General features: G+C 38.6%; 1 protein-coding gene across 1 annotated transcript in view; it reads left to right on the top strand.

Moving 5' to 3' along the window:
* Positions 1–1,809: 1,809 nt before the first annotated feature.
* Positions 1,810–12,682, top strand: part of LOC109071183 (msx2-interacting protein-like) — a 37,854-nt gene continuing 26,981 nt past the window's right edge. Inside the window, 3 exon segments of the mRNA XM_042713188.1 lie at positions 1,810–2,087; positions 4,799–5,119; positions 10,099–10,725. Of these exon segments, the coding sequence (XP_042569122.1) occupies positions 2,005–2,087; positions 4,799–5,119; positions 10,099–10,725 (1,031 nt within the window). The 5' untranslated portion in view covers positions 1,810–2,004.

Here is a 12,682-nt window from a genome sequence, read left to right as displayed (position 1 = left end):
AATACAACAAAAAGGGTATAAAGTAGCAGTTACACTCACTAAAAGTGTATAATGTTTGTGTTTGATTGGGTAAGCCAGGCATTATAATACTGGAAACGTAGTTTAATTCCACTGGAAACAAAATGGCCGTGCTGTCATTTCTTTTGTTGTGCTGGTTTTTTTTCTACACTAGGTTATGCTCAAAATGGCGTCATATTTCAAAGAACATTCTTTCGATAACTGGCGCCAAAAATTAACAAGTGAACATTCACGAACATCGAGTGTGTGTTCTGTTTGTGAGGCTGGCATGCAGTCTGCAAGTGTTTAATAATTCTCCACGGTGAGGCTGTTCCAGGGCGTTTTAAAGCGCTCCAGCATACAAGGACAAAACATTTCTCTCAAACGCATTCCACATTCTGTCGCTTTTTTGTTTATAATCCCGTTGTTTCCTCTGTCAAATAAACACATTACAATTATTTTTAGCAATTTAGCAAAGCAGTAAATGTCTTCATGTCCTTAGAAGTTTGCCACACCGTCTTGTGGTGTTTAGGAGCAAGAAGAAAAAAAGACCATTGCTGTCCAAGTATCCAGGGGATTCATTTATTGTATAACATGCAACAATATTGTTTAGGCCTAAAGTGCGCTTTTGTATTTCCAACGTGCAACCAATCCCAAATCCACTCCCAAAAGCACTGTCAAAGAATTACATTTTATTAGTTCTATTCCATAAATATTAAGAATTTAGGCAGATCCAGAAAGTCCTCATTGAATTAAGTTCTGTCAAAGAATTACAGCTAACTGTCTCAGCGCGGAAGCGAGGCAGATAATTCCAGTGAAGCCTCAAGACTGAATCTGAAGATTATGTGGCTTGCTCAAGATCCAGCTTGAGAACCAGCTCCACCTCAGTACAAGTTCCAGAATTTTCTGCCAGTCAGAGGGTTCGTAATTGCTCTTTGTCAACTCTCTATGTGGGCGTGTAAAGCGCACGCGCTATTCATCCATTGCGGTCCCTGTTTTGCCGCATTCTGGCGCATGCGTGCATCAAATCATACGCCTCGTGCATAGTTGGAAAACAGTCAAATGTTTGTTTTAATAAGGAAATGTAATATGATTGGACATTATATTGGGTGTTTCTTCAGGACAGCATTTGATTGCCACAACCTGGTGATTAATCAGCGCCTTTATTTACATTTTGGACAGTTGATCCTTGCTGTAAACAGGCTGTACTGTCATTAATTATTAAGCTTACATTCAGCGCGATGCTTGTCTTTTCAGTAACTAATCATGCTAAAGGCATCGTTGCAGTGAAGACTGGGACGTCCGACCACTAATCTCCCACAAATACAGATTAAACTGTTATTATCATCTAGAGAGAATCCAGTTCAATAAGTTATTTCTTCTAAATACACTAGTTCATTTGAGTACAGAGGATCTCGTCATGTCTTTTGTTTTGACTTGTAAGTCGTACATCAAACAGACAGTTCCCATCTGGATTTTGGGAAAGCAAATGGATGTGCAAACGTACACAAAGCAGCAGTACTGAAACTAATAATACTGTCAACACCGTCTATCCAATGACTCGTGAATAAAGAGTTTGCGGTAAACCACGAGTCTCATACATTTTACATCCCAAGATTACGATTAACTTGCGTTTTAAAGTAATGTTCTACAAATAAGCTGTCAAACTAAAGCAAATGGAACCAAGTTTGACTTTTACCTTGCAAGTGATATATATATATGTATATGCACATTTTAATATTAAAAAGCGATTTACAATCAAATATGTCATGTCCGATTCTATCCGTGTGGAATTCCGAGTGCTTATTGCATATGCGCGATCTCGTCATGAACCGGAGCGCGCTCCTAGACAGCAAGGTTCAGGCTCTCGTAGTCAACACAGCTTTCAAGTGCAAGCGAGTCCAATCGTAGTGTCGAGTCAGAGGAACTACTTGCCCCACCACACTCATTCAGTCGGATTTAACTCAGTAAAATCTTCTGTATGATCGGGGGACACCAAAACGCAGTATGGTCCGGGAAACCAGACATTTATGGGTGGGGAATTTACCAGAAAATGTACGAGAGGAAAAAATTATCGAGCACTTCAAACGGTAAGTGACGGTTTGCCGAGAGCGAGACAACATCCAGCAGTGTGCTATCTTCAAGTGTTTTGGGGAGAAACAATAGCAGCACACCGGTGCAGAGTTAAACACCTTAAATGTGTGCCACAACTTTCGCAGCGACGCTGCTATTGAGTTGGCTTGTTTTGGCTCACTTAACGTACGCTGGCTAGTGAGTTAGCTTTCGAGAGTCGCAGTCGTCGCTAGGTTGCTAATTAGCACGGAGGGTCGCATACAAGCGCCTTACTTGTAGCTGCATAACTATTGGCTTCAGCTTGCTTTAATTTGCAATCCAGATGTCAGTAGCCCATCTTTAAGGTGGTAACGTTTATTGCTCGATGGTTGAAGAAAATACTGCGATCGAGTTGAATGGGTTAAATGGTGTCTGTACTACTAAAGGCATTACAGTGGGTGTTGTTTTGAGCTTCCTCGGCTCAGATGTCATGAATGTCAGGCGAGCGCTGACCGTCAGTGGCTGCATCCACAAGAAGTCACACAATAGCAGTGTGGAGGATACTTTCAAGACGAGTTTATGTATGAAAATGCGCAGGACCAACCTGCAAATTATGTCAGTCTTTAACTATAAACATGTGGCGACGGTTCCTATTACTGCACCAATAGGACGTTTGAGTTGTCTTGCCAGAAGTTTGTGTATGTATGGCGGTGAGCTGAAAGGTACTGGCATACGCGGGCTGTTTTGTTTAGCATGGCATCAAGACGTGACTTTTAGTGTTAAAAGAAACATCTAGAGTTCAAAACCACTCGTATCTGCACGTTGAACCCTCACACCTGAGGGGGTTTTATGGCCATTTCTGACCTGTATGGATTCACGTAATGCAAGGTATCATTTTTCAACGAATTCACTCATAAGTTACAACCTGGCTTTGGTCGGAAGGCGTAACTAAATAAGAATAACACGGTTTGTTGGAACTAAATGGTGCGAATCTGTCTTCACCTCGCGTCTGAAACAGCGTGGTGAGATTTCTCCTTCAGTAGTGACATCGCTCAACACGTACAACACATTTGACTTTATTTCGTCCCAAAACATTAACTATATCGCACAGCTCTCTATAAAGGTTGGATTTCTAAATATAGATATACATGCATAAATAGATATACATGCAGCATGGCCACGTAAAGCGAAATTACATCGCAAGTATCAACTACACGATTGTTTGTATCGTCGCAAAATGTAAACTATATTATCCCCCAGCTCCGTGCGACGAATTCATGAAGGTATTATAAACATTAACGTTATGTTCTTCTGCAAAGCTGCTTTAAAACAATGCACATTGTAAAAAGCGCTATATATACGATTTAACGTTACTTGACTAAAGGCGGTCTTAACGACTTTAGTGACCACAAATGCGTTGTCTGTCTGTTACGTGTTTGTGCAAATACAATCAAAACGCACAGATGTAGTCTTTGAAAAACTGCAGGTGTGACCGAACTCATCATAATGGTGTTTTGTTGGGTTGTATAACGAGTTTGTTTTGTGCTGGAGATTTCCAAGCTGAAGTAAATGAACATAACACTGACATACTTTGCGAGTCGAACACGCATATAAGATTTGTGTAAATAATTCACGCATCTACCAACCGCTTTGTTGTCTCAACGTTGGGCTTTTGTTCTATTTAGCTTTGAATTGTGGTAATGACGGTCAGCCCCTTGAACGGGAACTAAATAAAACACGCTCAATTGTGACGGAATATTAAAGGAGAAATGGGTTTCTGTTGTATAAAGGAAATAAAAGCAGATCTATTATGCATCTATATAAATAAAAGCAACATTTAAGTACCCCGAGGTGATTTGTGTACGGTGACTGTCAGAGCTCAGGTCAGTGCGGCAGAGGTACTTATTGAAGATGGGGGACGCGAGAATGAATAAGCAGCAGTGTGAATAGGTTTGTAAAATGGCGACTGAGATGTAAGTGTGTGTGAGAACTGGTGTGTCAGACAGCTGCTCACCTAGAACACCCATTTGAATGCCTGTTGTTTATTACTCATTTTCATATTTTGCTTAGCAAGTGTTGTTTTAACCCCCATGTACACCTGCCATCGATTTACGCATGTTTTGTTTATTTTATTTTTTTGATGATTGACACCAAATTAATGTGTGGTGTATTAACTTGAAGCTTATGCAAGCACTATGTTTCAAGGATTTTAAAGTGACAAATAATGTACGTTTGTTAAACATGTCCAGAAGAGGTGCATAGGGCAGATCAAGACATCCTAATGAGGTTTCAAGCCTGAATGATTTGACTGAATTATGACATTTGACTGAATTCTGGCATTCATATGTACTTATTGCTTAATGGTACATAGCCTCTTCCTCCCAATGAGATCTGTGTTGGTTATTTTGCAATTCTGTGGTGCACCAGAAACAGGCTATCAAAATCTGATATTTGTTTTCCTGTCATGATTATTGGATGTATTCAAATGAAGGGAGATATTACTGGCATATGGTTGATGCTACTCATATAGTGGTACATTTTTGTGTGATGATGCAGAAGGCAGGCTGGTTTTATTTGAATAGCCTTATTTACATATTGCACAAATGACTGGCAGGCAGGTTTGTTTTTTACTTGGCCCTTTGCAGATATTATTCATATCAGCATAATTGATTGCAAGTATCATGCAGTGCATAAGTGTTGGCTACCATGAAATACTTTTTCTGCTCTTTGTTTTTTTGCTTTTTTTTAGGTATGGACGTGTGGAGAGTGTCAAGGTGCTCCCGAAACGTGGATCTGAGGGTGGAGTGGCAGCTTTTGTGGATTTTGTGGACATTAAGAGTGCTCAGAAAGCTCATAATTCTATCAACAAGATGGGAGACAGGGACCTACGCACCGATTACAATGAGCCAGGAACTATTCCCAGTGCAGCTCGAGGCCTGGATGATAGCCTGACCATAGCCACTCGTGGGCGGGATGTTTCAGGGTTCACAAGGGGGGCGGGGGGCCCTGTGTATGGGCCTCCTGTGTCACTCCACAGCAGAGAGGGACGCTTTGAACGCAGACTAGACGGGTAAGTGGACATAGTTTTTCTGAAGGCAGGGGGACCATTCGTTTCTTGTAACTCATCTCTCCCTCCCAGTTATTTCCGTCATTAATTGGGCTGATTTATTGTTTTGGGGGTGGGTGACATGAGGGAAATTAAGAGAACACTTTGGAGGGTATTAATTTGGGCATCAAGCTTTGATGGTCGAGGTCTGTCATCGCTCAACATGTAAAGCGAGCCAGTTTTGAAGTTTGTCAAAGCATGGTGAACATGCACCGAAATTCATTATAATTATGTAGAGATTAGCGTGCCTCTGCATGGGGATTCTCTCAGAGTTGGATATCGCATCGCGAAGAGAATCCAGGGCATGTTTCGGATATCAAAATATTCTGGGATTTCTGGAAGCCAGAGTGAATCCGTGACTGCGGCCTTACCTGGAATTGCCCTATTCTGGAGTACTGTACCGCCCAAGGTGGATTAATGTCTTACATCATGTGTTTTGGCTCTGTTATTGTAACACGATTACGGTGTTGATCAATTAAGACCCATTGATTGGTAATTGGATTATTGAAATGGGTGGTTTAGGATCAGTTCCCTTCCATGATCTGGAGTGCTCTGGATGGTATTCTCTGGATTCTTAATCACACTGGATTAATACTACCCAATGACAAGGATATTCTATCACTACGGGTTCTTCTCTATATATATTATATGTTTTTTTGGGGATTATTTGTGGTGTTAGGGTTTGGCTGTTAATTACATGGGAGACTTCTGCCATTGATCAACATGGTAGAATGTGACAGAAACAGTGAGCAAATCTCTTTATTTATTCATTACTTATTTCTAGACCATTTAAGTTCATTTTTGGTTTTTTCCTAAACGCCGAAGAAAAAAAGAATGGATTTAAAGTCGTATTTGGTCTAATGTACTGAAGAAAGAACTGTTTTTTGGATCCAAAAATTAAAGCATGGAGGTATATATTGCTGTTGTGGGGCTGAAGACTTCTCAGTTTGGATGTGAAATATGTCTTTGGATTACAAAGCCCCATAATGGATCTGGGACTACAGCAGACTGTGGATACACTACAATTAAGAAGAAAGTTGGTTTCTCCAAATGGACTATTGCAATGCCAATGGATTATCTCTTTTTCCAAACGTCAATGAAGATTCCACTGGGATTTGTAAAAGATTGATCGAATGCCCATGTTTTCAGAGTTGACTTGGATTATTAACATTCACAGAGATTAGAACATTGCTGCTATTAGAACATTGTTCTGATGGGATAAGAATCAAATTGAATGCACTGAAGAGGGATTTAAAAGGACAGAGGCATCATGCAGATTTGAAGTTTCAAGTTTTGCGGTTTCATATTTTTAAAAACATTTTCAAAGACATTTCGTTTCAAAGGACTAATGACAATGAAGAACACGAGTAATGCTGTATGAAGAACAACATTATGGATTTATATTTTTTGACTACTTTCTTCAGCCTGTTTTTGATCTGATGGGGATTTTTTTGCACATAACCAAGTTGGACATTCTACCTCCTGACTTTTACCTCCATACGCTTTTTGTATATTGATATTGACTTATTTTTTAATACGCATGGATTCTTTTTGGCCAAACTATTATGTTGGATGCTGAAAGATAAGGATTACTTCCTTTTTTTTTTTTTCTTACCATTTTTTGCATTCTACATTTTTAACCCCTTTTTTGCTCACAAAGTTCTGTCTCCCTAAATTGTATTTGGAATTGTAGGTCGGGTTACCGCTGTCTGAAAAGGTTGGTATGTTCTGCCCTGTGTATATTAGCTGTTCTCTAACCCCTAGTTTGATCCCTGTCTTTTTTCCCATCTCCCACTAACAGATGTAGCTGTTAAACAGGCTGTTTTTAGTAGCTTGTTGGCATTTGCAGATTTTTACCTCACTTTGCTGTCCCTTTCCTGATTCTCACTCTTTTTCACACTCCCTGGCTTTTTGCCTCTCTGCTTTACCTATGTGAATAATTTGAATAGTGTATGAGGCATAATAAGAAAAAAAGGTTCAAATGACTTTAAAGAATACAGCAAAGCTGACCAAACACATAACAGCTCTATGGAAATGGAGGAGATGGCAAATGAGCTGTGGAGTGTTGTGATGCAATGTGTCACCACTGTTTGTCAGTTCTTGTGGAAATTATAGGAGTGGACTATATGTACTGTAAAGGTTGATCACAGTCAAGTTACACAGCTGGCTTCACTAAACAAAAACATCTGTTTCTAATGGAAACCAAACAGATTTACTAGGTCAGATTTGTTGCTACATGCTTATTATCACTCACTGTCAATGACTAACAAATGCTTATTCTGGAGAAACTGCATCTCAAGCTTTTAATGGAATTTGTCAGGTGTTGTTTCAACCTTTTAGTGATTAGAAATGACAGAATTTACTTAAATAGCTAATATATTAATGTGTAAATTTGTTTTGTTGTTTGGCAACTATGCAGTTATTAATGGTCAGCGGTCAGTATAACTTTGCAAAATGTTAGTTTATTCTGATTATTATCATCATTATTAATAAGATTAATAGATCATTTATTTGTCCTCAAAGAGGAAATTAATTATCAAAATTATGAAATAATTTTTATTTGTAATTTGTAAATTTTATTTGTAATAATTTGTGTGAGTTTATCAATGTGAGATTTTGAAAAACCGGCAGGTAGATTAAAACAGTTAGTAGCAGAACTCATTATAATAAATATATCATTTTTAAAATATAAAAATATTACTGCTTTTTCCCCCAAGCGATTTAAAAATATCTGTAGCTGTTTGACTCAAGAAGGGTTGTGGAATGATTGCAGTTATGTTTTCATAGTTTGACTACAGTGTTCATGCATTTCAAAATGGCTGTTAAAGTGAAGCCAGCATAGAGTTTAGTGTGCTTCAACATCCCCTTCACTCATTCCGTTTCTTTGGGGTTTATTTTGTTCCTCTTTTTTTAAAATGGTTTAGAATCACTCTCCACGTGAATCATTATTAGGGGTGCTCCGATCAGGATTTTTGAGGCCGATCACAGAAAGCAGTATCTGCCGGTACCGATCACCGATAGCAATCTTTTTAAAGCCTTCTTTTCATCATTTATAACTATTTATAATGATACTCCCATCAGGATTTTTAGCCATTTATTCAGGGCCTGAATTTAATAAGCAAAACATTATTCAATGCTTTTAACTTTTGCATTTACTTCTAGATTTATATATTAAGTTGCTCAAGCAAGTGGCAAAACATTTAAACTACTTTTCTTACATTATCACAAACTTACCATTGACAGAAATAGTCAGCTCTACTGCCTTTCCTTTTGCATTTAAATCTTTATCACAAGCAGTCCTGCCGTTCATAAAGAACTTTGTTTTTCTACCTCCACGAGTGCCATCTTATTGCCTTGTTAATCTAAAGTGCTCTTTCCTTTTAAACCTAGCCAAAAAGCCATATGTGTTGACTGTGAAACACAGTAGACTTTAATAATATGCATTTATTGTGTAATTACTACATTTTCGTGCCAATCCATGTTCATATTTACTGAAAACAATGCGCTGTTACTTTTAATTTAGTGCAGTGCAGCAATAGACTCGGTGTGGAAACGATCTCTGCACTGCTGCAGACGCACTGCCGGACCACAACCGTGTGCAGTGTGAACGCTTTAATCCGTTAACATGAGCACAGAAAAAATATGCACCACATATGCACTGCAAATGGAGTAATGTGAACCTGGAGAGAATTAAAAAGTAATGCCATTTATAAACTTTAGTGACAATATGACACTGCATCGATTGTGCAAGTGACAATTCCTATGTCAGCTGTGCAGCTCGCTTATAGACAGATGCGATGTGTGGTGATTTGAAGCCATTATTTTGAGAGAGAGAGTGCGTGGTGATTCCCTCACGCTGTTTGTGAAGGAAAGACTCACACAAGGGTCAAATTACTTTATAAGTTATTTAATGAAGAAATATTATAATACCATTATAATTATTTCACCCGCGCCGGACAGAAACTGAGACGGTGCCGCTGCAAGTCATGCCAAACCTCTCACGGCAGCGTCATAAGCTTGAGATAGTTTTTTTTAGATCTGGGTTTTTAGAGACCGCCGATCAATCATCCCAACGTGATTACCGGCCGATAGTGATCGGTAGCCGATCAATCAGAGCACCCCTAATCATTATTCTGCAGAATGACCAGAATAAATGATGTTGAAGTGTCTCATTATAAAATACCTTTATTCCAAAATAATGAGTTTTTATAACCTGTGGATTTGATTTTATTCTTTGAAATCAACTTCATTGTATTAATGAAACCTCATTCCAGTTAGTTAATTAAATCACAAATTGAGGCAGTAATATGCAGTTATGTCATGCTGTCATATGAGGGAAATGGGTCTAGAATTTCTAATTAAAAGACATAGTTGTTTCATTATATTCAAGGTAATATAGAAGAAGTTAACTGTATCTAACTGTCTATTACTGTAATGTAATTACAATTTCTCACTAAAAAGACACACAAAAAACAGTAGGTTAATGAATTAAAAAATATATAATTTTAATTATATAGAAAATTGTAAATTGCCATTGTAAAATAAATCTTTTTGTTTTTTTTTTTTTTTTTTTTTTTATTCTTTACCCTGTGTAACTTGGATTGTGACTGACCATGACATGCATGACTTTTGTCATGCATAATTTTCTTCCCTTCTGTTTTCAATAAGACTTGAAGCAAAATCTAAAATATATAAACAAACAAAAAAACAAAACAAAAAAATTCATTTCGTCCTGACCTGGTATCAATATTTGTGTTGAGTGCTACAGTAAAAGAAAAGTCCAAGACAGCATCTTTCCAACATGCACTTGCAGTCTGTGTTTTGATTAAATCACTCTTCAACGCATGTCAATTGACTCGTATGCCTGTCAGGGATGAAAATAACATTCATTTCATTCTTTCCATTTTTCTTTGCCATCCTCCATCCCTTTCCTTGACATGTAGGGCGGCGGATGGTCGGGAGCGCTCTTACGATCACAGTGCCTATGGACACCATGAGCGTAGCAGCAGCAACAGCAGTAGTTTCGATCGCCAGCGTCACTATGAGACTGATTATTACAGAGACTCTAGGGACCGGGCCCTCAGTGGAGCCAGCGGGAGTGCCAGTTCTGCCAGTGGCAGCATTGGAGGTGGCTCATCAGGGGCCAGTGTAGGTGTTGCAGGGAGTGTTGCAGGAAGCAGCGGTGCTGGTGGAAGCAATAGCAGCACTGCTGGAGTAGGAAGTGGCGGCTCGACACCGGGAGGCATTGTCTACTACGGTTCACGAAGTCGGAGCCCTAGTCGTTTTGAGACTACAGAGACTCGCTATGAGCCCCGTGCACGTGAAGCTTTCACACTCGCCAGTGTGGTCCATCGGGATTTATACAGAGAAGAAAGAGGCAGACGAGGAGAAAGGACATACCACCACAGTCGCAGTCGTTCGCCACACTCTTCACAATCACACAATCCATCACCACAGAGGCTGCCGAGTCAAGCAGCGCGGCCGACACGCTCCCACAGTGGCTCAGGATCCCACAGTCGTTCCTCCAGCTCTGACTCTGTCAGTAGCACCAGCAGTAGCGGCAGTGGCAGGTAAGTGCAGATAAGCATCTTGGTGCATTTCATTAGCATATCGATGGCCGTACATAAATGTGTGTATGTGTATATATATACGTATTTACATGTGTGTATATATATATACGTGTATATATACGTGTATATATATACATATCAGTATATTTCAGTAATTTCTAGTCAGTTATTGAATGCCTTATTTTCAAAAATGTCCAATGTTATTTTCCTAGGAGCCTAATAAAAATGCTCATTTATCAGCAACAAAATCTCAGACAGATTTAGAGGTTTGAAGTCTGAAGTCTTCTCTCACACACACACACACACACACACACACACACACACACACACACACACACACATATATATATACACTGTATATTTATATATATATATATATGAAAAATAAAAATTCTGTTATTATTTGCTCACCATCATTGGGGGACCAGCAACTGTTTGGTTATCCACATTCTTCAGAACATCTTTTGTGTTTTACACAAATAATTGAAACAAGCTGGATATTTAGTTACATAGTAACTCTATAAAATTACAAACACTTTTGCTGGAAAGTGATGGCATATGGTCCAAAACATTGTTTTATATTTTCCAATACTTTATAACTGAGCTTTCAAGACTACCACATGTCACTTTTGCAATTTCAACAAAACCTCATCTGTTAACCAGCTAAATAGTATTATCTTTCTGTAATATCTGCAGGTTTTTCAAAAGCATTGTAGATTACATCACAGAAAATCAAACATATAAGTTTGCAAGGCATAAAAATGGATGCAAAAGATCTACAAATGTAACATTTTTAGTGGCAAAGCAACACTGAATGGAAAAGACCAAGTGACTGTTCCATCAACTATCTCTAAACTCCCTCACACGGGTCATCATTGTTGAGCCATGTTTGTGCAGCTTTTAGTACACAAACTTCAGTATTGCACATTTGTTTCTTTTGAAGAATATGTACTAAATTATTATGTTGCAATTTTCAATGTTAACATAATTTATCCTAAATGAATCTGCATAGGCGAGTAAAAAATGTATAGGTTGTGGCTCTGTGACACTATAAGACATTGCTTTATTTGTTTGAGCAATTCGATCAGACCGACACAGCAACTTTGGCTCATCCAGCAGCGTCAGTTTGAGTCAGGACTATCTGTTAGGCTGATGTAGGTTTGGGCAACCTATTTGAAAAGTGGCACAGCCAGGCCCCAGACTAATATTTGTGAGCAGTGGCACCAGCGCCACTAAGTTCTACAGATGGTGGCGCCAGGAGCAGGTTTGGTAGCGCTGGGCGGTTCTGACTCACAGTCTGTAAGAACGTTTACATATTTAAAGGATTTGCCACTGATGATTCAAACGTGAGTTTTGAGCAGTTTAGATTAGCGCTTGTTGTTTGTCGTTTTTCCGATTACAAGTGCAGACATAGTTTTATGTTTACACAGCGTGATGCAACATGTAAAAAGACAGTAGGCTATAAATCATTATTATCCGTAATTATATCCCCACTGGATGTAACAAATGGCATGTTTGTAATGGGTTTTATTGGTTTTTTGAGCTTTGGTGCTCATACAGACATTGTAAGATTGAGAGTCTCATTATTTATTTTTACGATTAATCGATGAATCGGTTTATGTACTTATATTTTAGTTTTGCCCATTTTCCCCCCAAGTAAATTATTAACAAAGGGTCTTTATCATTCAACATAGACTTTTTAGAGATTTTAACCATTTTGCATTGTCATATCCTCATCAAAAAACATACCTGGAGTTGTGTTTTATTATGTGTTAGTTATCCCTTTGTCGAACTCTTCTGCAATCAAAACACTGACCCATACATACTCTAGCAAAATTTCACAAGGAGATTTCAAATAATGTTTTCACCATGGCAGTCCTTAGGGCTCCTAAAGTAGTTTTTAACATCCCGAACAAAGCTTATTAAGGAATCTTTCAGAACATATTTTCACAAAGAA

This window comes from Cyprinus carpio, chromosome A23 (assembly GCF_018340385.1).
Source record: "Cyprinus carpio isolate SPL01 chromosome A23, ASM1834038v1, whole genome shotgun sequence".
Classification (NCBI taxonomy): Eukaryota; Metazoa; Chordata; class Actinopteri; order Cypriniformes; family Cyprinidae; genus Cyprinus; species Cyprinus carpio.
This window is presented reverse-complemented; position numbering and strand designations above follow the sequence as displayed.